At 37.2% G+C, this 27,747-nt stretch overlaps 1 protein-coding gene across 3 annotated transcripts in view; it reads right to left on the reverse strand.

Annotated features, from left to right (window-relative positions):
- Positions 1-16,695: 16,695 nt before the first annotated feature.
- INTS6 (integrator complex subunit 6) overlaps positions 16,696-27,747 on the reverse strand; it is a 112,887-nt gene continuing 101,835 nt past the window's right edge. For all 3 annotated transcript variants that reach the window (XM_077158117.1, XM_077158116.1, XM_077158118.1), the window contains 5 exons: positions 27,196-27,338; positions 25,030-25,261; positions 20,121-20,495; positions 19,019-19,112; positions 16,696-17,323 (listed from right to left, as the gene is read on the reverse strand). In XM_077158117.1, the coding sequence (XP_077014232.1) occupies positions 17,230-17,323; positions 19,019-19,112; positions 20,121-20,495; positions 25,030-25,261; positions 27,196-27,338 (938 nt within the window). In that variant the 3' untranslated portion in view covers positions 16,696-17,229. The remainder of the gene's footprint in view (positions 17,324-19,018; positions 19,113-20,120; positions 20,496-25,029; positions 25,262-27,195; positions 27,339-27,747) is intronic.

Raw genomic sequence — 27,747 nt, forward strand, 5'->3', positions numbered from 1 at the left:
AACACTGCAGGGGAGGATGAGCCCAGAGCCAGGAGAATCCCTCAATGCTTGGCCTCTAGCAACGTTGATTTCATCCATTAACATTTCAATAGCTACTTAGCACAAGTAAGCAAAGAGGGATCTGTAATATACTACCAAGCAGGAGGAGAAAAGCAAACTCACAGATAATACCCGAATTCTCATTCTGATTGCAACTGTCAAGCTTCTGAAATGTCAACTCTTACCAAAGACAAAATTTAAGAGATACTGCTATTGGGGTACAACAGGCTAGGGTGTCTTAGCTTATGGCTCTGCAGTCATGTAAGTGTCAATCATTGGGCCATTCCTGTAGCCTGGTGGGGGAGGCTATTTACATCACACTCTTTGGTGGCAGTTTTGATATGCTGTGATAACCAAGGCCATCTAAACAGAGACTCGTCATCCCTCCAGTCCCATTGCTCACACAGACACATTCACCATACCATAATTGTTAAGGGGTTTCAGAGTGAACCTCTGTTCCTCTTCTCACTTATGAAAAATGTTCAGATACCATGCTAGAAGGTAATGAAGTCACAGAGACTAGCAAGACCTTGTCACCACTGTCAATGACCCATTCTTTATCCAAAAAGTCCTCTTTTGCATTGTGGCACTGCACTTTGGTTTATTCAAAGATTAGATTACACAGATCCCACCTTCACCCTTTTCTTTCCTTTTCTCAAAGATGCTGCAGAAATGAGAGGCTAAGACTACTGATAATTATGCCTGAGAGTCATCCCTGGAGAGCCTCTTTCGTTGTTCAGATGTGGCCTCTCTCTCTAATCCAACTCAGCAGGTGAACTCACTGCCCTCCCTTCAACATGGGACATGACTCCCAGGGGTGTAAATCTCCCTGGCAACGTGGGCCAGAACTCAAAGGATGAGCCGGGATCCAGCATCATGGGATGGATAATGCCTTCTTGACCAAAACTGGGAGAGAGAAATGTGACAAAGTCTCAGTGGCTAAGAGATTTCCAGCACATATGGGGGGTTATCCTGGAGGTTATTCTTATGCATCATATAGATATCCCTTTTTAGTTTGTGGTGTATTGAAGTAGCTAGAGGGAAGTACCTGAATCTGTTCCAGTAGCCTTAACTCTTGAAGAAGATGTGTAACCATATAGCTTTTACAATGTGACTGTGTGATTGTGAAAACCTTGTGTCTGATGCTCCTTATATCCAGGATATGAACAGATGAGTAAAAAAAATTAAGATAAAAAATAAATAAATATAAGTTCCAGGAAGATGGGGGAAGAGGGTAGGTCAAGTTCACCCCTGCTCTAAGAACAGCTAGAGAAGGGATGGGAAGATGTCTGAGATGGCAATTCCAGGGTATAAGTGACCTGGGAGGGTCTTCTACACCACAGGGAGAAGCCCTGGTTGCAAAAGCTTAAGAATTGAGACACAGAGAACTGGAGACCATCTAGTTAGTGCAAACATCTTAACGCACCCCCCTCCAAATGGAGGGCTGGAGCCCTCAAGAGTGCACGGACAGGGAGACAGGGACTGGGAAGTAAGCCAAGCAACGTTCCTTGAACATGCTACGCTTACCCGTGCTGCCCCTGCCCCACAACATGTGATTTACCCCGTACCCCATGCACCTGAATCCTGTCACCTGCCCCTTCACTGTGCTCCAAGTGCCCCTGCACCCACCTCCCGAGTGCATCCTCACCTCATATCCCAGCCCTGGGCATGACCACACCTTCCCCAGCCCAACCAACCTCTCCTGCAGAAGCACACAGTCTCGCCCCAACCAAGAACTGCATATCCATACCTAGTCTCTAGACCCCGATCTTCCCTTCCCTGCCCCCTGCAGGTGGTCGCCTGCAGATCTGGGCTGCAGGTGTGCGCCTTCATACCCGGGCCACACCCGCCTCCAACCCACGCATTTGCACAACCCAACCCCACCCCCCTTGAGCTCAGCACACGTGCATTAGCTTACAGCCCTCCAAAACTCACACCCACGCACTTGCACACCCCCGTCACGCCCCCCAGCTCTAAGCAAATGCTGGCCTGAGCATCAGGGCCATAACCGCACCCAGCTCATGCAAGTAGAAATGCTAGCCTGCTGCCCCTGAGCTCTGCACACACACACACCAGGGCCCACCCCCTACGCCAGCCCACACCAGGGTTCCACCTTCCAGACCTGCGTACCTGCATAGCCACATTTCTCCACACTTACACATCAGTATCCTGGGCCCCCTGAACTCCCTGCACAAGGACACACCCATGCTCTGCCCTGCCTGTGCCCTGACCTCTGAGCCACCTAGCCCACACCCTGATACCCACAACCCCCATGCTCCATGCACCCACCCACATCCTGTCTGCACCTCAGCCCTCATGCATCAGCAGAACCTCCACCGCAACTCCCCCTACCCTCACCTCCCTACCTCTAGTGTCCCCCACGCCACACCCTGCTCCTGCACTCCAAGACCTGCCTGAGCTGCACCCCACCCCCATGAATCCCACACTGCATCTCCACAACCCTGCACCCCACACCCTATGCTCACAGGCATCAACGTAGCATCCAGACCCATGCCTATACCTGTGCTGCAACCTTCACAGCATTGTGGTGCCCCACCCCACTCCCTGCACCCTGCTCCACATCCATCCTGCAAACACAAAGCTTTAGACTATGGAAACAAATCAACTGCCAAAGTCACCCTATCAAGTTATTTACAGGCCACAAGGCAACAGAAGATCACTAAGCATATGACAATGCAGACAGATAAAGTCCAGCCTAAGGACCAAATTAAAATGCTGGAGGAAGCACAGACATTGGAACAAGTAATCAAAGATGTTCATATAACTCTATTAAATAAAATAAATGGGATCGCTAATAACATAAAGGAGATCAAGAAGACAGTAGAAAAGTATAAAGAGGAATTTGAAAGAATAAATAGAAAAATAGCAGATATCACAGAGATTGAAGATGCTGTAGACCAAATAAAAATATATACTAGAGAAACACAACACCATATTTGAAAAGGCAAAGAAAGAATAAGAACTAGAGGAGAGGGCAACAGATTTCAAACACACAAAAGAGCAAATGGCAAAAAAAGATGGAAAAATTTGAAATGGATTTCAGGAAAATGAACAAATCAAAGTACACAAATATAAGAATCATGGTGTCCCAGAAGGAAAAGAGAAGAGCATAGGGCTAGGAAGATTAGTTGAGGATATAATGGGGGAAAACTTTCCAAACCTTATTAAGGACATAAATATGCAAATCAAAGAAGCCCAATGAACTCCAAACAGTATTTACCAAGATACATACTAATTAGTCTGTCAAATGTTGAAGAAAGGCAGAAAATCCTGAAAGCAACAAGAGGAAAACAATCTACTACAAAAAAGGGAACCCACATAAGACTGAGTTCATACTACTCAACTGGCACTATGGAGGTGAGAAGGCAGTAGTATGATATATTTAAGATGCTGAAAGAGAAGGACTTCCAGCCAAGAATTCTGTACCCACCTAAGCTGTCCTTCAAAACTGAGGGAGAGATTAACATTTTCACAGACAAACAAATGCTGAAACGATTTGTCAACAAGAGACTGGCCCTACAAGAAATACTAAAAGGAGTTCTGCTGGCTGAAAAAAAACAGGAGAGGGAAGTCTGGAGGAGGGCACAGAACTGAAGAGTACCAGTAAGGGTAACTTGAAGGATAAAAAGAGAAAGAGGGAAAAAATAAAGAAATCTGACAAATAAAATCCAGAGGATAAGATGGTGGATTCAAGAAACGACTTTACAATAATAACTTTGAATGTTAATGAACTAAACTTACCAATTAAAAGATACAGATTGGCAGAATGAATTAAGAAACATAATCCAGCTGTATGCTGTTTATAAGAGACTCATCTTAGACATAAGGATACAAATAGATTGAAAGTGAAAGGGTGGAAAAAGATTTTCCACGTGAGTTGTAACCAAAAGAAAGCTGGAGTAGCTATACTAATATCGGACAAAATAGACTTTAAATGTAAAAACATTATAAGAGACAAAGAAGGATAATATATAGTAATAAAAGGGACAATTCACCAAGAGGAAATAACCATCATAAATGTTTATGCTCCCAATCAAGGAGCTCCAAAGTACATGTATTAGTTAGGGTTCTCTAGAGAAACAGAATCAACAGGGAACACTTGCAAATATAAAATTTATAAAAGTGTCTCACGTGACCACAGGAACGCAGAGTCCAAACTCCACAGGGCAGGCTGCGAAGCCGACGACTCCAATGGATGGCCTGGATGAACTCCACAGGAGAGGCTCACCGGCCAAAGCAGGAATGGAACCTGTCTCCTCTGAGTCCTCCTTAAAAGGCTTCTCATGATTAGATTTAGCATCACTAATTGCAGAAGACACTCCCCTTTGGCTGATTACAAATGGAATCAGCTGTGGATGCAGCTGACGTGATCATGACCTAATCCTATGAAATGTCCTCATTGCAACAGACAGGCCAGCGCTTGCCCAATCAGATAAACAGGTACCACAACTTGGCCAAGTTGACACGTGTCCCTAACCATGACAGTACATAAGAAACCATTGGCAAAACTGAAGGGAGTGATAGACATTTCAACAATAATAGTACAAAACTTCAATACACCACTCTTTGCTATAGATGAGACAACCAGACAGAGGATCAACAAGGAAATAGAGTACTTAATTTAATAAATGAATAAATAACACACACATATAGGTCATTATAGCCCAAAACACCAGGATACACATTTTTCTCTCGTGCTCGTGGAACATTCTCCAGCATAGATCATATACTGCAGCACAAAACAGGTCTTTATAATTAAAAAACACTGAAATGACTCAAAGCACTTTCTCTGATTACAATGCAGTGAAGCTAGAAATCAATAACCACCAAAGAATGAGAACTTTAACAAATATATGGAGATTAAATAACACACTCTTAAACAGCCAGTGGTCAAAAAAGAAATTGCCAGAGAAATCAGTAGCTATCTGGAGATGAAAGAAAATGAGAATACAACATATCAGAACTTATGGGATGAGGCAAAGGCTTTGCTAGGAGGGAAATTTATTGCCCTAAAAGACCATATTAAAATAGAAGAAAGGGGGTACAAGGGTAGTTCCATGGTAGAATTCTTGCCTGCCATGCAGGAGACCCAGTTTTGATTCCCAGCCCATGTACTTCCCAAACAAACAAATGAAAAATCAAACAAACAAAAATTCAGCAAATGGTGCTACAGTAAGGGGATACTTACATGGAAAAAGAATGAAATGTGACCCCTGTCAAGGAGAAGGAGGAGGGCGAGGGGGAGGAAAGGGAGAGGGGAAGAGGGAGGGGAGGAAGAAGAAGAGGAGGAGGAGGAGGAGGAGGAGGAGGAAGAGGAAGAAGAAGAGGAGGAGGAGGAGAGGAAGAGGAAGAAGAAGAAGAAAAAGCAAAAGCAAAAGTCAAGGACTTAACTGCTCACCTGGAGGAACTTGAGAAAGAACAGCAAACTAATCCTAAAGCAAGTAGAAGAAGATAAATAACAAAGATTAAAGCAGAGTTAAATGAATGGGCGAACAAAAGAACAGTAGAAAGAATAAATAAAACCAAAAGTTGGTTCTTTGAGAAAATCAATAAAATTGATGAAACAATAGCAAGGCTGATAAGAAAAGAGAGAGGATGCAAATAAACAAAATAAGAAATGAGAAGGGAGGTCATTATCACAGACCCAGAAGAAATAAAAAAAAAAATCATGAAAGGATATTATGAACAACTAAACGCCAACAAACTGGACAACTTAGATGAAACGGTCCAATTCCTGGAAACACACAAACAAGCTACACTGACTTAGGAAGAAACAGAAGATCGCAACAAACGAAATCAAGTAAAGAGATTCAGTCAGTCATCCAAAAATCTCCCTACAACGAAAATCCAAGGGCCAGATGGCTTCACACAGGAATTTTATCAAACATTCCAAAAAGAACCAACACCAATCCTGCTCAAACTTTTCCAAAAAATTGAGGAAAAAAAAGGGACACTACCTTACTCATTTTATGAAGCTAACATCACATTAATACCAAAACTGGGTAAAAATGCTACAGAAAGGAAAACTACAAGCCAATCTCCCTAATGAACATAGATGCAAAAATTCTCAACAAAATTCTAGCAAATCAAATCCAACAACACATTACAAGTATTATACAACATTACCAAGCGAGGTTTATACCAGGAATGCAAGGATGGTTCAACACAAGAAAATCAATTAATGCAATACAGCACATTAACAAATCGTAAGGGAAAAATCATGATCATCTCGATCGATGCTGAAAAAGCATCTGACAAAAATTTCAACATTCTTTTCTGATCAAAATACTTCAAAAACTAGGAATCAAAGGGAACTACCTCAATGTGATAAAGGGCATATATGACAAACCCATAGCCAGCATCATACTCAATGAAGAGAGACTGAAAGCTTGTCCTCTAAGACCAGGAACGAGACAAGAATGCCCTCTGTCACCACTGTTATTTAACACTATACTAGAAGTTCTAGCTAGAGCAATTGGGCAGGAAAAAGAAATAAAAGGCATTCAAACTGGAAAGGAAGAAGTAAAACTTTCATTATTTGTAGATGACATGATACTATACTTGGAAAATCCTGAAAAATCTACAACAAAGTTACTTGAGCTAATAAACAAATTCAGCAAGGTGGCAGGATATGAAATTAAGTGTAAAAATCAGTAATGTTTCTATACATAAGCAATGACCTAACTGAGGAATCAGTTAAGGAAAAAAATTGCAACTAAAATAATCAAGTATCTAGGAATGAATGTAACTAGAGACATAAAGAACTTGTACACAGAAAACTACATAACACTGCTTAGTCACAGAAGATCTAAATACATGGAAAGAAATTCCCTGCTCATGGATAGGAAGGCTAAATATAGTTGTCAATTCTATCCAAATTGACCTACAGATTTAATGCAGTACCAATCAAAATTCCAACAACCTACTTTGAAGACTTGGAAAAGCTAGTTACCAAATTCATCTGGAAGGGAAAGAGACCCCCGAATAGCTAAAAGCATCCTAAAAAAGAAGAAGAAAGTGGGAGGATTAACACTTCCCGATTTTAAAATTTATTATAAAGCTACAGTGGTCAAAACAGCATGTTTCTGGTACAAAGATAGAAGTATTGACTAATGGAATTGAATCAACAGTGCAGAAATAAACCACCAAATCTATTGTCAACTGATTTTTGACAAGGCCCCCAAATCCACTGATCTGGGACAAAACAGTCTTCCAATAAATAGGCATGGAAAAAGTGGATATCAATAGCCAAAAGAATGAAAGAGGACCTTTACCTTACGCCATACACAAAAATTAACTCAACGTGGATCAAACACCTAAATATAAAAAGCAGTACCATAAAGCTCCTAGAAGAAAATGTGGAGAAATATCTCTAAGACCTAGTGATAGGAGGTAGTTTCCTAAACTTTACACCCAAAGCACAAGCAACAAAAGGAAAAAATTGATAAATTGGAATTCCTCAAAATCAAATGCTTTGGTGCCTCAAAAGACTTTGTAAAAAAGGTGAAGAGGCAGCCAACTCAATGGAAGAAAATATTTGGAAATCACACACAGATAAAGGTCTGATATCCTGTATACATAAAGAAATCGTACAACTCAACAACAAAAGAACAAACAACCCAATTATAAAATGGGCTAAAGATATGAATAGGCATTTTCCTGAAGAGCAAATACAGATGGTTAAAAAAAAAAACCATGAAGAGATGCTCATTTTCATTAGCTATAAGGGAAATGCAGATCAAGACTACAATGAGATACCACCTCACACTCATAAGAGCGGCTGCTATTAAACAAACAGGAAACTACAAATGTTGGAGAGGATGTAGAGAAATTTGGACACTTATGCACTGCTGGTGGGAATGTATAATGGTACAGCTGCTATGGAAAACAATTTGATGGTTCCCCAGAAAACTCTTCTCAGTATATACCCAGAAGAGATGAAAGCAGTGACACAGCAAACATTTGCATACCGATGTTCATAGCTGCATTTTCCACAATTGCCAAAAGATGGAAAAAATCTAAGTGCCCCTCAACAGATGAGGGGATTAACAAAATGTGATATATACATGATGGAATATTATGCAGCAGCAAAACGAAATGATATCCTAAAGCACATGACAAGATGGACGTGCCTTGAAGATACAATACTGAGTGAAATAAGCAGACAGAAAAGGATAGGTACTCTATGATTCCACTTTTATGACCATAGTAAAGTCAAATCAGAGGCTTATAATACAGAATATTGGGGAGCTAGGGATACACGAAACCTAGAGATGGGTGAACAGTCAGCTAATGAGGTTGAACTCCAATGTGAAGGAATAGATAGATGTGAAGGTGGTTCACTAGTGGGTCCATAAGTAAAGTAATATCACCATATTGAAGGTGAACATGACTGAAAGGGGTTGTTTAGAACCATGTGTAACACCAATTTACACTACAAATATACATAAGTTCTTTCATGAACTACTTCAAAGGCATGAATCTTGTACAAAGAGTGTATAAGTTCAGGGGGTAGGGGGAAAACTGATATTGCATGCTATGGGTTATATTTAACAGGAAAACCTCAACAGTACCAGAGCAAAAGCAGGGATAAATAATGCCAGGGAAAGGGACAAGAGTTAAAGGGAGGTTTAGATTTTCTATTTGGTGAGCGTGTGTTTATTGGTTATCTTTCTCTTGGGAACACTGAAATTATCTAAAATTGAGAGTGTTGATGGACTATTGACTTTGGATATACATGATGCCTAATGAATGGAGGTGGCTAAAGGATGCACTGACTGAGAAGCAGACTGGCCAACAATGGTGTATATATATGATGGAATATTGTGCTGCTACAAAAAGGAATGAAGTCGTGAGGCATGCAACATTGTGAATGAACCTGTGTTACATTTGGTGAGGGAAAATAAACTAGAAACAGAAGAGCAATTATTGTATGGTCTCACTTAGAAAATGCTTATAACAGGGGCCTAGATTGTAAGCTCTTATAGCAGTCACATTTTGTCTGGAGTGGTAATTATTATTTCTGGATTTTTAGGTGCTGTTTTATATATGTATAACCAGATATTTAGAGATAAGAAAGAAGTCAGTCACATAGGGATTAAGATAATTCTGAATACAGGTGTAAAGAAGACATTGTCTATATTTTAGAACCTCATCTACTCTGAGACCAAAGGAAGAAAGGTTTGTGTAGAACACAAATTTTCTGTAGCATATAATCTAACTCAACCTGTCTACATAGGTCATTTAAACAATCAAAACACAGGGAACCCAGAATAAGAATGAGAACCTTTAATACTGTATAGCTTAATGTAATATCTGGATACATCCCTGAGTATATTAAGCAACTAATCAAAAAGTAATGGCAAAGTCCCTTGAGGGATGGGAGAAAAAATATGTAACTATTTAACTTTACCACCAGAGAAACCCCTGAAACGGTTTAGCGACACCCAAATCAGTAAGCCAAACCCTTGATCTTGAGGCTTTCTATTGTGAAGCTAATGTATGTAGCAGAGAAGCTTAGCATACCTATACATATGCCTAAGAGTTACTTCTGGAGGACCTCTTTTGTTGCTCAGATGTGGCCTCTCTCTCTCTAAGCCTAACTCTGTAAGTGAAATCATTGCCCTTTCCCTTATATGGGACATGACATCCAGGGATGAAAGTTTCCCTGGTGGCATGGGAGATAACTCCCAGGGATGAATCTGGCCCTGGCACCATAGGATCAACAATGCCATCCTGACCAAAAGGGGGAAAAGGAATGTAACAAATAAAGTATTAGTGGCTGAGAGTTCAAACAGAGTCAAGAGTCTTCTCTGGAGGTCACTCTTAAGCAAGCTTCACTTAGACATTGCTACCTACCATAATTTGCCAGACCCTAACCAAAACCATTCCTGCCAATCCTAACAAACAGCTAAGGCATTATATAAGATTCTACAAAGTTTTCATGCACTAGGGAAACTTTCCAGAAACCTACAGCTTCCAGATGTGTCCCTGGACCAGATAAGTCCTGAAACCTAGAGGGCCCAGCCTCTCCAGAACATCAACTATTTCCATCTCCCTATCCCATATTATCAACATCCCCTTCCAACATGAAAAAGTTAGAATAGGCATACCCCAAATACCCCTAAACAGTGGGAGAAAGATCAAAGGTGATGGTTCAGTTATACAGAGAAGGTAGGATTTAAGAAATGAGTATAATTGCTGAATCATTATATTGATTTTTTTAGTCTCCAGTATTATAGAGCAGCTAAAAGTAAAAACCTAAAATTGTGGAATTGTAACCCATACCAAACTCTGAAATCTATTCTGCAAATAATATGAAATTGCTTTTTGTCTGTTACTTTTCACAAAAAAGAAAAAACAAACAAAAGGAATCGTGTTTTGTAGGATTTGGCTTGGAGATTGATTTCAAGATCTGTTTTGGTAATTTAAACATGCAAAGTATACAGGGGGTGTTTTTGTTAAGGAAAAAGAGTACTTTTCCCCATTAAGTAAAATAACTGATTGTTGCAGAATGAGAAACAGGAATGTGTAGGACAAAATGCATGGATATAGAAAGTTGTAGTAATCTTGTTGGAAGTGAATTTTATTGGTTGTGGTTAAGGTTGGCTAAGATTTTATAGTTTTATAAGATTTTTAATACTTTTCTTATTAGATGCCACCTTCATGGAAAATAAGAATTTGGTTTTCACTGTTAAAATGACAATGTTTTCTTGGATTGTTTGCTTAGTGAGAAACTATAAAATGTTTTTAACCATCTGAGTAATCCGCCTAGATGACGAAGATTTTGTGTCTTATCAGACCAATATACTTATTGATATGTAAAAAATATAAATAATGGGGGAGAGAAAGGGTAAAAACAGATTGAGGTACTGTGGGTTAGTGAGAAGGAGGGGTAAGGGATATGGCATGTATGAGTTCTTTTTTTTCTTTTTATTTATTTTTCTGGAGTGATGCAAATGTTCTAAAAATGATCATAGTGAGGAATATACAATTATGTGATGATAAAAGAAAAAGAAAAAAGATTCTGCAGAAAAGGCCAACTGCTAAAATAAATAAAATTGTTCACTAGTTTCAGGACAGGTAACGCCAAATCAATGTTTCCACTGTTTTTTCCCTTTCTATGGCCCTTGTCTCTTACTATGAATATAACCAACTCAAAATTTTCTGTGTATTCCTTATTAACAAGATGGATGAAATGCACCATATTCTATATTCTATGCTCATTTTGTTCTCACCACATTCATGGACCACCTCCTCCTATGTGCATGAAAACTGCAAACCAATTTTACCATTACTCTAAAGTGAAACAAAGCTCCCTCAAAATACAATGTGGCCTTAAAAATTTAAATGTCAAATAGAAAGTGATGAACTAAATTGTAGTGCGGGGGTTGACAACCTGTGTTGTGGCACCTGTCTTTGTTAATAAAAGTTTTTTTGGAACATAGCCAACAGAATACAACATGGACATCAAAATGCTTGTCAAATACTCATGCTACAAATTCTTTCCCAGTGGTTTGCTAGAATTGGTGAGAAAACATTTTTGAAGTGTGTTAGTTGGTATTTGTGTGTAGGAATGGGGTGGAAATGGATCCTGAGCTTGGAATAAAAAAATGTGCAGTTCCTGGGCTTTGCTTCCTATCAGGTGTGTAATCACAGATGACTTAGCTCATTCATTCCATGATAACGGTAGGCTGAAACTATTTCTAAAGTTCCTTCTAATTCTAAAGATTCTTACTTTCTTTACTGTCTACCATTTCATCTGTGGTGAGTTGTTTAAAAATGGTTCATAGATAAATTAGAAAAATTTGTTAATTCCCTTATCACTCATACTTCCTATCTGCGAAGTTTCTATCTTTAAATGTTAGCACACAGAACAACTATAATTTCTAACCTTTCATTTTCTTTGCAGATTCTAGCCCACGAGGCAAGCTAATTGCATCCTTGATAAAGCTAAGTATACAGAATGTAGCCATGTAGCCTTAGACTTTTTCAATACCCTAAATTATGACTTTTAAAGTCCATAATACAAAGTTGTGACTTTGACATTTATTAAATGGCTCCAAAATGTAGTCTAAGGCACTGAAAACAAATCATCTCAGGTGCTTGCTAAAAATGCAGATCTGGGCTTCAGAATCCACATTTTACCCTGGCAATTTTTATGGCCACATAAGTTTTAGAGATAATGGCTGCAGGAAACATTCCAATATTAACTAGAAATCATTTTTGGAAATTAACTATTGAAAAAATGGGGCATAGCTCTGAATATTAATTGGAAAGAAGGGGAATTATTAGATAAATTTACCAAATTGGAGGCTTTGAAAGTTGCACAGAACTTTCTAAACAATCTCCGTGTAGCTACCCAGTAGGCAGCACTGGATACTATAAATAAAATTCTAGGGCCAGCCATAGTGGCTCAGTAGGCAGAGTTCTTGCCTGTCATGCCGGAGACCCAGGTTTGATTCCTGGTGCCTGCCCATGCAAAAAAAAAAAAAAAAAAAAAAATCTAAGTACATTTATTCTTTTAAAATGTACTCAGATATTACAAATCAGCAACTCACACTTTTATTACTTCTTGGTTTGGGTCATGATGTCGTTTGTTTTGGAAATGATCCACAAGGCTAAGTGAGGTTTTCAAGGAAGGCACCAGCGCATGAGTGGCACAGGAATAATCAGAGGGATGGAAACAGTGGCACCCAGGTCCACAGATTGCCCTTACCTTTGCTGCATTTACCCACCTCATCTAAACCTTTCAACTTAAAACCCCAGATGCACTAAAAAAAAAAAAAAAAAGCCTATCTATCAATATTAACAGAGAGCAAAAGGTCTGTGAAAAATCGAGAATGAGATCCATTTTTAGAAGATTTACACCATTATCCCATAAACAAGGAATGGAGTCATTCTAAGAACTGGCTTCAATGCTTGGCTATGTTGTACTTTTTCCTCTTTAATTTTCCTTCATCATAAACTAAACAATATCATTAGGATGCTTTTTTTTTTTTTTCAAAAATCAATGGATATAACTGACTTTCAATATAAATGGTGACTTCCTTCAAATGGACAGAAAACTCGGGATTCCTCTATCCTTTCTTTCCTGCAGTTGTTACTGAAAGGTCTCACTTTTTGGGGGGCGGTGCATGGTCTGGGAATTGATCCCCGGGTCTCTCACATGGAGGCAAGCATTCTACCACTGAATCACCCATGCACCCTCAGACATTATTTTTAAAGCAGATTAACCATTTTTCTTTTTCTTGAGAAAACCCATCACAGGTATTACAGTATTTGGGGGATAGGGTCCAGATTAATACTTCAACATCTCACGAGAAACAAAGGGTCATGTGTACAGTATAGCCTAAAACATTCCTTCCAGCTAGTTTCTTTGGTGCTCCAGAAGCTTCCCAGTTGCTGTCTTGCATCAGGGGGCTATTTCACAACTATAAAGAAAATATCCTCACTGGTTCCTGCCTTCTATTTCTTTCAGCTCATTGTAGTTGATGCAGATTTTTTTTTTTAGAGGGATTTGGGAGGTTTCTTCTTCTGGAAAGACTTAGAAAAATTGTGAAAGTAAAATAAGTTTCGCCTGTTTTTCCACTTGTTCCTCATCTTATTCAGCATTTTAACGAACACCATTTCTGCAGGCTGCCAGAGTACACCAAGAGAGGTCCTCAAGTTTCTCTCAGCAATCCTATTCTAATGACTGCCCCTACATTTCTATATTGTTTTTCTGTTGAAACGTTGAGTACACCAATTATCTTTCTGAAGCTTGCTACAATTACTTTAAGATTGCCTTAGTATATGTGTAAATGCCACTATACAACCTCAGCTTAATTCAAAAATGGTATGGTACAGACAAAGCTTGAGCACATCAGGATAAGTAGACATCCTTAAAACTTCAACAACACTGAACAGTGTTCAAATTATTTCTCTTTCAAATTTAATCTGCTTAATGTTCCCTCTCCCTCAGGCAATCAGCCTCAGAAGGAAAAGAGATTCTCAGTAAAGAGTTGTTGGCAAGTCTCAATAATGTATTGAAAAGAAATAGGATGGAACAATTCTAATAAAACCAAGAAAGTTGGATCTACTTGAACTACAATCAGGCATTATTTTTATTTATGGAGAGAAACAAAGATCAGAAGTTAGAATAATGAAAATTATGCATAGGTTTTACACAAATTAAATATTCCTAAAGTCATTTATCTGAGAATTATTTGCATGCTACCGTAATTTGTGCTAGAAATCAAAGGAACACTTTTGTGACTAAAAGGATGAAGACAACCACTCATTAGAAAATCAATTACTTTGGGGACTATTTCAGGGAGAGGGGCAAGTCAATACAGTACAGCCTCCTGTACTTTCCATGATTTTACCATGACTTTTGCAACCCCTCACAGATTAGACCAAAATGTCACATCCCTCAGAATAAGCAGCAGAAAGCCCTCTTAGAAAGGCTACATGTCAAAAAATGAAAAATGAAACACAGAGGCAGGGCTAAACTTGAACAGAAGGATCATTGTCAAAAGCTGGTAACAACAGGGGTTGATGACAGAAAAGATAAAGGATTCCTTTCCTGGAATTCAACTAAGTAAAAACAATGTCAAATCCTCGAGCCAGGAAAGCCCAAACCACTATTCCATGCTATGAACAGTCACAACTGTCTCAGCAACCAGAATGACAATTTAAGGCTGATCTGAAATCTAGCAATAATTCACCAAAAATTTATAAATAATACTGATGTCCATGTAATTTACATAGATCTCCTGTTGGGAGGCACTAGCCCATATCACTCAAGGCAAAATGGCTACCCTTCCACAGAGGAACTGCAGAGGCAGAAATGAGCCTCAGCTTTCAGTACACCAAACTGGTCAATCTTAATAAGAAAATGATTCAGTCAATTGACAGTTGGGGCATAGACGGTACACTGGGGAAAATAACCTTTATCTCGAGCTTATACTTTCAGAGATCATTTGTTCAGCCTCAAGTAAGACAGTGATCTGAAGGGCCCAACAGACACGATATCCTCCCCAATACATCCCCTTCTCCTTTGCTTTCATGCAGAATTCTGCAAAAAATACCTTACCAACTTAGCTAATATGCTCATGGTCTTTTAAAATGTAAAAAGCCTGAGACATTATGTTTTAGTTTAGATGTGTTTCAAATCTTATGACTAGGTTTTGATGTGAAGAGTATGGCACCAGAGAGAGAAAAGGCAAAATGAACAGACTGAAAAACTGCTACTTTACAACTCCATGGTTCACCTACAAAAATCAATTAAAAGGTCAAGGGTCTATCTGAAGGATTATGACCTCATGAACAACTGTCAAATGGAAATAAGAATTTTCCATTAAGGAAAGCTACTAAACACTGTAATGATCCCTTTTATTAATCTCAGAATCTAAACATATGTAATTTAAGACCAGACAATATATTCCAAATTTTGTTTAGCTCATTGAATTCAGCAGTACGACTGCAGGCAATTACCTTAACAACTCCACACTTAAATGATTTCCTGCTTTACTTAAAATTATTTTGTAGAGGTAAAAAGGTTTAAAGAATCACATATGAAAATACTATTTAACATTAAATACTTCCTTTCTTTGACAGGGTTCATCTTCAGTATTGGGAGACTTTCACATCCCCTAAAGTAAATGAACAGATCTGAACAAACATGTTCTTCATTTTCTTCTATGCTCTTCATCATTGAGTTACAATCTCATTTCTTCATACCCTATAAAATATGTTCTCCTAAAATGTAAAAAGATGAGGATATGTGATAACTTTCAAATGTTATGAACCTGAAAACACTCCACATTTTTATTATCATTTTATGTTAAGTTTATTTCACCCTCTTAATCCAAATGTATTTCAACCTTCCTTTTTATTGGTTACTCTTTCCCCCACTCTTGCCAAAACACCAAAGGCACAGCAGCAATGGATGAACAGTGAGTCAGGGCACAGGATGGCACAGGACAGCTTCCTCAGGGAGGATGCCAAGCCTTGGTAAACTGAGGGTGAGGGATGAATGAGAACAGCTTTTCCTTCTCCTGGGAAATTCAGGTGGATTGCAAAGTGACCACGAGCAAGGTCTTCTCAAATGTGTTTCCTTTCCACATATTTTCCAAGAAGATTTGAGTTTGTGAGAAAAGCAGAGCAGAATAATGAGATCCCACTTGAACCCCCAATTTGTTGGGGTCCCTTTGTAAGGATGGTATCAAGCAGCTAAAGCCTACACTTTGGAGTATGTGACATGCCCTAAACTTACTTCATTTTAGTGCCATCGCAATTTTGGTGAGAAGGGAAAACGGGTTGAAGGGAAGCAAGGAAACTACCAATGTTCTAAAGTGGTCTGCTTTTAAATAGTTTTGATAGTGCTGGCCAATGTGCCACAGTTATAATCGCTTTCATTACCTAGGCAAAAATGAGAATACAGTGGGTATTGTCAAAAAAACTAAGAACCTACAATAAAAGGACAATGTAGATTATCTAACATGTAAGCAAAGTTACGTTTAACAAATATGACTTTCAAGTGGTGTATTTTTTTTAATGCTTTTTAAAAACAAAGGCCTTTAATATTCCATTACCTTAGGATTTCAAAAAAATGATTACTTTAAATGTGATTATTCCTAAACCACACAGGAGTAAAATAGAGCATTTATTGATGGAATAACAAAAGTGCTTTTCTTAAATATTCTTCAAAATACATTTGTACAACTTACAATAATATATCCAAAATAACTGTATATACAAAACATTACCTAGTTTTAATGTATGTGCTTTTTCCCCAAAAATTACAAAGTAACTTCTTTTTTTTTTTTTTTTTTTTTTGGCAAAGTTCAACCTTAACAGAGGTGACAATTTTAAAGGTTGGTTTAAGAAAATAGAACCTGAGGGAAATTGACACGCAAGAGTCAATGACAAGCAAGAGATTTGGAGGAATAGTTTTAGTTTGTTAAATAAAAATGTTTTTTAGAGTGATACTTTTCACATTACAAAAATAAACCAAAATGAAGAAAAGGTCACTGTAAAATGATGGAAAAAAGATTTGTAGACTTCTTTTAGTATTTCAAATAACCAACAATGCATGTCAAAAAATGAATGCAAGAGCACAACAGTCTTGTATTTACTTTGTATTTGGAGAAGATAGTGAAATTAATGGCCACATTCTATTTTCTTTTAGTTGCTATTAATATGATTGATCTGATTTGCTCTTCGATGAATTTCATCCAAGAAGTTCTCCAGTTGTTCTATTAGCATTCGTTTTTTAAACCTGTATGAAAAAATAAGTAATAACACTCTCAAGCTTCTTTTTAATGACCTATTTTATATACCCGTACAATGTTTTTCAAAAAATGATAAACTGCTTTAGGAAGATTTTTCAAAATGAAATGAAAATTGAAAATCAGCACTCTATGCTACACAAAATTTTTTGGAAGATTACTAGATTACCAAATCAGTAGAGTATTATAATTATCCCTAAAACAAATAATCTAGATTTGAATATGATGGGAAAGAGGCTATATCTTCTACAATAGAGAAATTAATGAAAAAACTAATATATAAGGGTTGCAAATAGTCTAGCATAATTTTGGCTCCCAAAGCAATTGCTCCAATAGCAATGCTTTTTGAAAGGTAAAGGTTAAAAGGAATGTGAACAAAATACGAATATAAGTCCACACAAAGTGGAAGGAGAAATGAGAGCTGAGAAAAAGCATTTAAAACTGTTCTACCATTACTTGCTAAATTAAAAAGTAAGTAAATCAAGGCTGGGCTAAAGAGACATCCATAATATAGGACACAGCAAAAACTTAAGGACCAAATGGCAATTTTAAAAAATTTCAGTAATAACCAGAGGTAGACTAATTTCAAATTAAAATTGTATCTGTCTATAAGTATTAATATGGTTTATGATTTTAGAATAGCCAAGAGCACCATATAGTCTATATCTACTTTCTCTCCACTTCTAAGCTAATATAAATAAATAGCCACCATAATATTATACAACTCTCTACAAGGTGGCAAAGAGTGCAGGTACCAGCCAGATACTCAGAAACAGAGCTAAGTCCATGACGAGGTGTGATCTTACAGAACATCACCATTAACAGCAGAACAGGTTAAATACTTAAAATTATATAAAAAGTTATAGCCTTAGCTTGACCCATAAAAATGGCCTATTCTCGAGTCACTAAAAAGAGAAAAATTTAAAACAAGAACTAATTGCTCTAAAATTATTAAGTGTGGCAAAGAAGAGAGTGGGGGACTAATTAAAGGGTAGGTATGTTTACATTTGGAAGGTCAGATGGAATAAACGCTAAATTACAACACTAGAATTCTGAAAGTTGGAGGAAAAATTAAAAATCATTTATTGTACTTTTTAATACACACAAGTACATTTCTCAATTAACTGCACTTCCTAGTTACCATGTATAACCTTGATCAAAATGTTTTTACTGAAATACATAATCCTAGGACCCTGAAACAATCAGAATAAGGTCCATTAATTACATGTTTTCCCAAATACAGTGCACTGCACACCTGCATTCAGTTATTGTCTTTTGAGGTTATTCCTAATCACTGATTAATATTAACTGTGGTTCAAATATATATTCATATATAAAGGAGTAAAATAAAGGCTGAATTAAAAAATAAAGACACCAGAAAGTCAAAGATTGGAATAAACAAGAATTATGCAAGTATCTAGTAATTTGCAGGAAGCAAAGGAACTTATCCACAATTTCTGAAGAATTTGGGTGTGGCTATTTTTTAGGTTAAGAACTTCTTTTAATAAACTAAAAATAAAGAGAAAACAAAAAAAAACTAAGAGAGAAAGATACCTATATACATGGAGGTGTGTCAAATACATGCATGAATAACACAAATGCAAAACAGGTACCATTAAAATACTGACTGTATAAACTGGAGGATCATTTCATCATCATTTCATAAAGTGCAATAGTTTAATTACCTTGATGCTTCTTTAATGACATTTTGTAAAAATATTAGCCTTGTTTGTAAACTTCCTTGCACGTGCTTCAATAAAGTGAAGATTCTTTCATATTCTTAAAACAAGAGAAGAAAATCAGAAAAATTATTAAATGGCTTTCATTTGTACGCTAATCCAGTATTTTCCTACTGCAGTTTACTATATTAAGATATATCCTAAGGCAAAAACAAAAATATTCTCTATAAAAATTTCACTGCTCATTTAAGAATTTATAATGCATTTGAACACATTTATATGAAGGAAAATAAACATCAACAAAAATAACCTGTCAAATACTTCTCTTTTTGTTAAAATTCTCATTAAGGTATTAATCATAAAGCTTAGAAGGACAAGTAAACGGCTTTTTAGTAGCACCTCTGAAAAAAACAAGAGGCAAATGGCCTTGACAAAAACCCACCCTTATAATTCTAAACTACAGCTAACATGGAGGTAAATGGAGGGGGAAAAACATCAGCTTAAAAGTGCTATTTCAGTTTCAAATTCGCACAGAAAATTCTGCCAAGGACTCAAAGATCCTAAAAGGCAAGGATTGAGTCTCATCTGCCAACGTCTTCTAAGCTAGTGTCATTGACATGATTTTCCACTAAGTTCTTCTGTATTCATAATTGTAGTTTTTTGGTCTGAACACAGTCCTGGTCACTATCAAGGTTTAAGTCTTAGCAATGGTAGGAAGTGTGTCAAGAGTTTTACAGCTACGAAGCTATTTAATTTTCATGGCATCTTTCTGGATTAATTGCTATGCTAGAAATCCCAGTAAGTTGCTGATAAGAGTAATGCTTAAGATTGTGAGTAAGACTATGAGTTCCTCCTTTGGCAGGAACTATGTGCAATTTATCTGTGAATTTTTCCCTTGCTCTCAGCCTCTCCTGCCCACCTGGGACAGAACAGATTTGAGTAAGTATTTGTTGGCTAAATCAAGAATCAAAATCTTATATATTTATGAACAGATGTTGTTCAGGACTGATCTTTTAGTTAATTTGACTACATTTTAGCTTTTCACTTTTTTTTTTTTTTAAAGCACACACGGAAATCATATTTGAGGTTTGTGTCTAATTATACATACTTCTTCCTGGCTTTCGAATCTCTTTCATTATTTGTGCTTTTAGTTCGGTGTTGACTTCTTCATGGCTTCTGCAATGCATCAATTTCTTTCCTTTGTTGAGGGAAGATGCTGGTATATTCTCTTCAGCACACTGTTGTTTATCTCGTGGTTCCTCATGATTTTCTAAAAATCCACCAACACTGAGGTCATTAGTTCCTAAATGATCATGACCAACAACCTCTGAATGATTGGTTGGTCGTTCCAGTAAATTGGCTGGAGAAGAGGATGTTGACAATTCAGTATCCAAAATATTTGGTGTAATGTCTGATGAAAGTTGGTCTGCAACATGATTTTCAACCACATCATCCACTATTGAATCATTAGTGGCTTCTGAAACTAAAAACAAAGATAAGGAAAATAAATGGCAAAAGCATGTTTCAAAGCACATAGTAAAGAAAACTAAAAAGGAACATCATCTACAGCAAACCCTAAGTGATTCTTTGACTATTGCAAATTAACAAATAATGTGAGATATGGTTTTTAAGCTTTGCCAAACATGATTTCAATGTGAATCAATGTGGTGAATTTCAATGTGAAAAAAATAAATAAATAAAATTTCACAACTTTTATAAAATCTTTGCAATTTCTGACCTGAAGGGGGAATAAAAAACTATTCAATCAGCTTTTAGTTCTCTGATTTACTCTATGGCAATTTTATTAACCCAGTAGGATTTTTGCTTTGATGAAATATACATGATGAAGATCACCAAGGCGATCTTTCTCCAAGAGAGCTCTGGCTCATTCCAACATAACCCTGCTTTTATACATCTATTATCATTTATAGGCAAAAGTAATGCCTAGAGGATTTGATAGGCAGTTCCATATTCTGCAGGAACACACCACCAAATACATCATACTTCACAGCACACCCATAACCAAACATCCAGCCCTCATCACTTGAACAATGCTAGGAAACTTGGGGCACACGTCAGCTCATTAAGCCAAAAGACCACAAAGCATGCAAGCTTGCCACTTGTGCTGGTTTGAAGGGAAGTATGCCCCCTAAGAAAAGCCATGTTTTAATATGGATCCCATTTCTTAAAGGTAGAATAGTCTCTACTCAATGCTGTGTATTTGGGACTGTGATGGGATCATCTCCCTGGTTGATGAGACTTAGTTAAGAACGGTTGTTAAACTGGATTAGGGGATGACATGTCTCCACCCATCTGAGTGGGTCTTGATTGGTTTCTGAAGTCCTATAAAAGAGGAAACATTTTGGAGAATGAGAGATTCAGAGAGAGCAGAGAATGCTGCAACACTACAAAGCAGAGAGTCCACCAGCCAGCGACCTTTGGAGATGAAGAAGGGAAACGCCTCCCGGGGAGCTTCATGAAACCAGAAGCCAGGAGAGTAAGCTAGCAGATGACGCCGTGTCTGCCATGTGCCCTTCCAGCCGAGAGAGAAGCCCTGACTGCGTTTGCCATGTGCCTTTCCAGATGAGAGAGAGACCCTGAACTTCATCGGCCTTCTTGAACCAAGGTATCTTTCCCCGGATGCCTTTGATTGGACATTTCTATAGACTTGTTTTAATTGGGACATTTTCTCGGCCTTAGATCTGTAAACTAGCAACTCATTAAACTCCCCTTGTTAAAAGCCATTCCTTTTCTGGTATATTGCATTCTAGCAGCTAGCAAACTAGAACACCACTTAAGGTCAGATTATTAGACTTGTTCCCCCACAGAAAGCAGCTGAATTCTAAGTTCCTTGGATGTTCAGTAACCTCCAGACACCAGCTAAATTCATCACTATATGCATTTACTGTCCAAAACACCAACTCCCTTTAATGAAAGGAGTTTAACAAAATGTAAGCTCCCCCAGACAGTCAACCTCATAAATTCCCTGAACTCCTGACTCCCTCCCTCCAGAATCTTATTCTATGATTTGGAAACTCCTCTTTACTAAATATTCTCTATAATGAGCCATTTACAAGACTATTTCTAAACTTTGGATACAATGTATGTGAAGATATATCAATAAAAAAATTTTTTTTTTAAAAAAAGTAATCCATAGCAAGACAAAATTACCCAATGAACTCCTAAGTTAAACTGTACATAAAAATTAAAATTTCCATTTAATAATAATTTTTAAAAAGACCGTTTCTCCTGTGCACACTTGTAAAACTCTTGCTCTTTTGAGGCTCCACCATGCCATGCCATTCATCCTCTGAATCCCCATCACTATCTTATATTAATCTTCAGTCACTGATGTCTCTGATCTGTTTCACAGTCTTCCTCCCGCCCTCCCCTCCCAGGCCCTCCTGGCAGCATTGTAGGTCCTTACTACTCAGTCACACAGCAGCACAGCACCAGCGGAGAGCTTGCTAGACCTGCTGACTTAGAATTTCTAGTTGAACAAGATCGTCAGTGATTCACCTGCACATTTAAGCTTGAGAAGAGTTGTGGTGAGAGACTTCGATGTCTACATCAAGAATCTGGGCTTGCATTTCCTCAATTTCTCATCTCCAAAGAACTTTTCCACTTATACTTCTGCCTCCCATATCAAACACAAATCAGGATCTAGGAACTTACACCTTAATCTTTGCAATAATCTTGGGATACTGCTCTTTAACTCTTCCAGACTTTCACTTCAGTAACTCTCTTACTTTCTCCTTCCTATTCATCAGATCCCTTCTAGACATACACTTTCCCATTATCAATTTTGCCAATGTCCTAAATTATTTTGGTCTACTAAGCTCCCAGCAACATCTGTTGAGCAAAATCCCAAAATCAGATAAATCTATCTGCTTGCTCCAGACCTATATTTGAAATCATCAGCACTATACAATCACCTTCTTTACCTGGATCCTCAACATTGTCTAGCAATGCTTTACAACCTTCTCTCCCCCTCTTACAAGATTATTTAAACTTCTCTATGCTCTTCAAATCTTTGCCATGCCCAAAATCTCCTTCCCATTTTCTCATCTCTTTCTTTGGGCTTCTGCATTTTTACCCCACCAAATTTACTCTTGCTAAGATAGACAAAGTCCATTTAGATCCTTGATTAATCTGTTAGTTTCTGAGACTATCAACCACTCTAATTCTCTCGCCTCTTGGCTTCCATGAACACTAAATTCGTCCTCAAATTTTCTGCTGAGTCTTTCTTTTCAATGTACTTTTCTGAATCTTCTTTCTCCTTTTAATTTTGGCATTCTCAAGATTCTGCTCTAGGCCATTTATCTTCTTCTGTTTCCCTTGGTGAGAGATTCACTCCAACCGGCTTTAAGTTATCTCCTAATTAGGTATACTTCTCCATCTTAGTCCTCATCTCTTAAGTACCACAGTGAAATATCCATCTTCTATCCTAGATTCTGCAACTGGCTTTCTGATAGGCACTTCTCAACTTGTTCATCATCTCTTCTTCCACACATACTCGATACCATCATCTACCCAACTTCTCTCAAGATCCAAGCCTGGCTCCTCTCTGCCCTGATCTCTATCATCCAATAAATCACAAAGTCCTCTGCTGATATGTCCAATTATTTTTTAAATCATATTCTTTGCAATCCTACTCTGAGGTCACTATTATCTTTTCCCAAGGTCTCTACAATCAAATGTCCTAAATTCCTCTGCATTTACAATAGTATTTAATAATATCAAATATCTAGTCAATGTCACATTCTCCGATTATCTTTATACATCTTCTGTTTATATAAAAGTTTGTCTTGTTTAATTCAAGATCCAAATAAGGTTCAAACATTGCAACTGGTCTCCTATGTTTTAATCAGTAAGATCCTTCTATATTTGTTCTTGCTACATCTATGTTTTCTCGGGGAAAAAACCCACAACATATTCTTTGTCTTACAAAGTTTCTCATCATTTGAATTTTGTTAACTGTACCCTAGTTTATCATTTAACATGTTCCTCGGACCCTTGTATCTTCTGTAAATTGGCAGTTAGATCCAGAGGCTTGATCAGACTGACAGTCGATTTTCTTTTGGCATGACTACTTCAGAGGTAGTATTACATATTTCCAACAGCAGGTATATGATATCTGGTTTCTCTCCAGTTAAGATGTTTTCAGGCACAAATGATCACAGCTGGGTCTGTATAAAATACTAATCTTATTAAGGCCACAACCTCTTTAAAGTCTTTTTTGATGGATTCTCATTGTCCTTAGAATAGAGTCTAGAATCTTTCTGCTTTGAGGCCCTCCATGACCTGGTCTCTGACTATCCTTTAGTTCTCATACTACCTCACTGTCAATACCCTTGTCATACTGGAATTTTTTCAGTTTCCTTAATGTCTTTCTGTTTACTTTGTACCTTCACACATATTCTTCTTAGAATACAACCTCTAGCATAGGCAACTGCACAGCTTTATTAACTAATTCTCATTCATCATGCCAGTGTTGGTTTAAATATAAGTTCTTCAGTAAAGTACCCTGACCTATTCCCAGACTAAGTTAAATACTCTTGCCAAATGCTTCACAGCAATACTTGGCTTCTCTTTTGTAATATCATCACATTCCTAATTACTTGTTCAATGACCTGCTTTCCTCACTTCTTGAAAACAAGGACAGAGATCACTATTGTCTTGTTCATGCTCTACCCTCAATGCCTAGCACTATTCAAAATAGCACATGTATTTAATAATTAGTTGTTGAATTAAACAAATTGAAAACCATTTTCCATGGGTACAGATAATGCCCCCTTCAATTAAGTTATTTTGAGATACTTAAGATATGCAAATAGGTATTCAGGGCATAACAGCTAACAAAAAGTATCACAAATATAAGAAATGCACAAACATTTGTTAGAAAGACCAAAATGATTATATGTCAATTTAGAATGAAAAAAAATCTCCTCTAGACAAAATCTCTTTCCCTAAAAGGAAACAAAAAGCAGCAAAAAACTTAAAAAAATAGCTCTTACTCTTATGAAGAGGAAGGGGTTTAATAAGATCTGGCTGTGCTTGAGTCATAGGGACAGGTGGTCCTTTTCCTCCAATATGATTGTTCACAACAGGATTCTGCTGTCTGCCTCTGAGGAGTGGAGACATACACCGACGTCTTTTGGGGATCCCTTGCATATTTGGTTCTCCAGGTCGTTTATGTTTATTTTGAGGTCCAGCCACAAATTCATCTGCTTCATCTATCATCATACCCTATAACAAAAAGAGAACATAGATTTTCCTAAACTTACAAAAATGTTTATATGGCACAATAAAGATTCCAATTAAAACTACAACTGTGGGGAAAAAAAAACAAAAAAACCCACTAAATTTGTGTTAAGAATATGCTGACACTATTTACTTAACCAGGAAAACAATTTCAGCTTACTTTAGTCAAATTATCAACTGCTGTAAACTCTGCTAAATCTATAGAGCCTAGCACAGTGCTTGGCACCCAGCAAGTTCTCCATATATATTTGTTAAATGAATGGAGAAATGAGTGGCCAAATAAAAGATTAACTTCTAAGGTAAATGGTATGACTGGAAATCAAGTTCTCATAAATTATGTCTAACTTGACCTAATAAAGGAATTTTTATCCTATTATGCAATTAACAGCAGAATATCTTTTGGAATAAGTTACAAATACCGATATATTCTCCATGAGATTCAACTTGCAAGAAGGTCAAAAACAACTTGAAAATTTTCACATTTCGAGAATTTCTGATATTCTGGCAAGCAGTGGGGACAACCAAATCAATAGGCCAAGTCCTCAATCTTGGGGTTCGCCCCTATGAAACTTATTCCTGCAAAGGGTAGGCTAAGCCTACTTAAAATTATGCCTGAACAAAAGAGAAACTCCTTTGTTGCTAGAATGTGGCCTTTCTCTGTAAGCTAACTCAGCATGTTACTGCCTTCCCTTCTACATGGGACATGACTCCTAGTGGTGTAAATCTTCCTGGCAACGTGGGACAGAGAGCCTGGAAATTAGCCAGGACCCAGCATCAAGAGATCGAGAAAACCTTCTTGACCAAAAGGGGGAAGAGAGACATGAGACAAAATAAAGTTTCAGTTGGCTGAGAGATTTCAAAAAGAGTTATGAGGTTATCCTGGAAGTTATTCTTATGCATTATATTCATGTGCCTTTTTAGTTTATGGTGTATTGGAGTGATGAGAGGGAAGTATCTGAAACTGTTAAGCTGTGTTCCAGTAACCTAGATTCTTAAAGACAATTGTATAAAGGTATATCATCTACAGTGTGACTGTGTGATTGTGAGAACCTGTGTCCAATGTTCCTTATATTCAGGGTATGAACAGATAAGTAAAAAATATGGATACAAATAAATAAATAAATAATGGGTGGAGGGAAAGGGTAAAATAAATAGGGAAATGGAAACACTAGTGGTCAGTGAGAGGCAGGAGTAAGGTGTATGGTATGTATGAGTTTCTTTTTTTTCTTTTGTTTTTCTGGAGTGATGCAAATGTTCTAAAAAATGATCATTGTGATGAATGCACAACTATGTGATGATTCTGCGAGCCACTGATTGTACACCATGTATAGAAAAGTATGTATGTGAAGATTTATCTCACAAAACAAAACAAAAACTTGAAAACTGAGAAAATGAAGGCAAAGTTATTATATGATTCTCTAAATAAAACAAATAGGCAAGAAATTATAAATTTTAACCTCCTTTAAGTATTACAAAAGAAAAGTGCAAAACATGTCATCTATCATACAAAGAAGGAAATACATGCTCTTTTCCTCAGGTAGCACTGATTACAAGATTGATAAAATGATTCAATATAAAAACATAGTATGGAAAATTCTTCTCAAAATATTCAGCCACTGACCTGAGTCAAAGTAAGAACTGTTACAGATCCTATTAGATCCATGGTACCTAAATTACATAATAGGATATTTTTAAATTACCTTTTTAATTGTAACCCATACCAAACTCTGAAATCTGTTCTAGAACTAATTGTTGCGGAATGCTTTGAAATTTATTGCTTTTTTGTATATGTGTTATTTTTCACAAAAAAATCGACTGTGATGATAATTGCATAGCTCTATGATGATACTGTGAATCATTGACTGTACACTTTGGATAATTACATGGTATGTGACTATAATAAATATCAATAAAATTACCTTTTTATCCAGCTTAAAGGGATTCCCGAATGTATGCAGTCTTCGAGGCTGATCAGGATCAAGTTCTCTTAGCGGAGAAGGGACTTGCTTGAGGTATTCCTGGTAATTTCCCATTTGTGCTATAGGAATACTGTGCATTTGATCTTTTCAAACAGAAAACAATAACACAGGTTAACTTCACTAAAACTACACCCATCTCATCATCAAATAGTCTTCTTATATATGAATGCTACCTAGTGTTAGTCTAGGTAATGTTCCCTTACCACATTTTCTAAATCAGTTTGTTCCAATTAAACACATTGTGGTATAAAACCTTATAGATTTTAAAAATAAAATTTCACATATTGATTTCATTTTCTAGACAAAACAAAAATATGGTAGTTAATTCAATTCATAAGCTAAATGACTTGCATGACATTACCATGAAAAGGTATGCCTATTTGTTCCAAATAAACAGCATTTAATGATAGCAGAATTTACTAAAAGGAGAAGCCACTCAGATAACTTTTTATGGAGAATGCTATAGTTGGAATGCTTAAACTAGAGAAAGCA

The sequence above is a fragment of the Tamandua tetradactyla genome, chromosome 4 (genome assembly GCF_023851605.1).
Source record: "Tamandua tetradactyla isolate mTamTet1 chromosome 4, mTamTet1.pri, whole genome shotgun sequence".
In the NCBI taxonomy this organism is placed as follows: domain Eukaryota; kingdom Metazoa; phylum Chordata; class Mammalia; order Pilosa; family Myrmecophagidae; genus Tamandua; species Tamandua tetradactyla.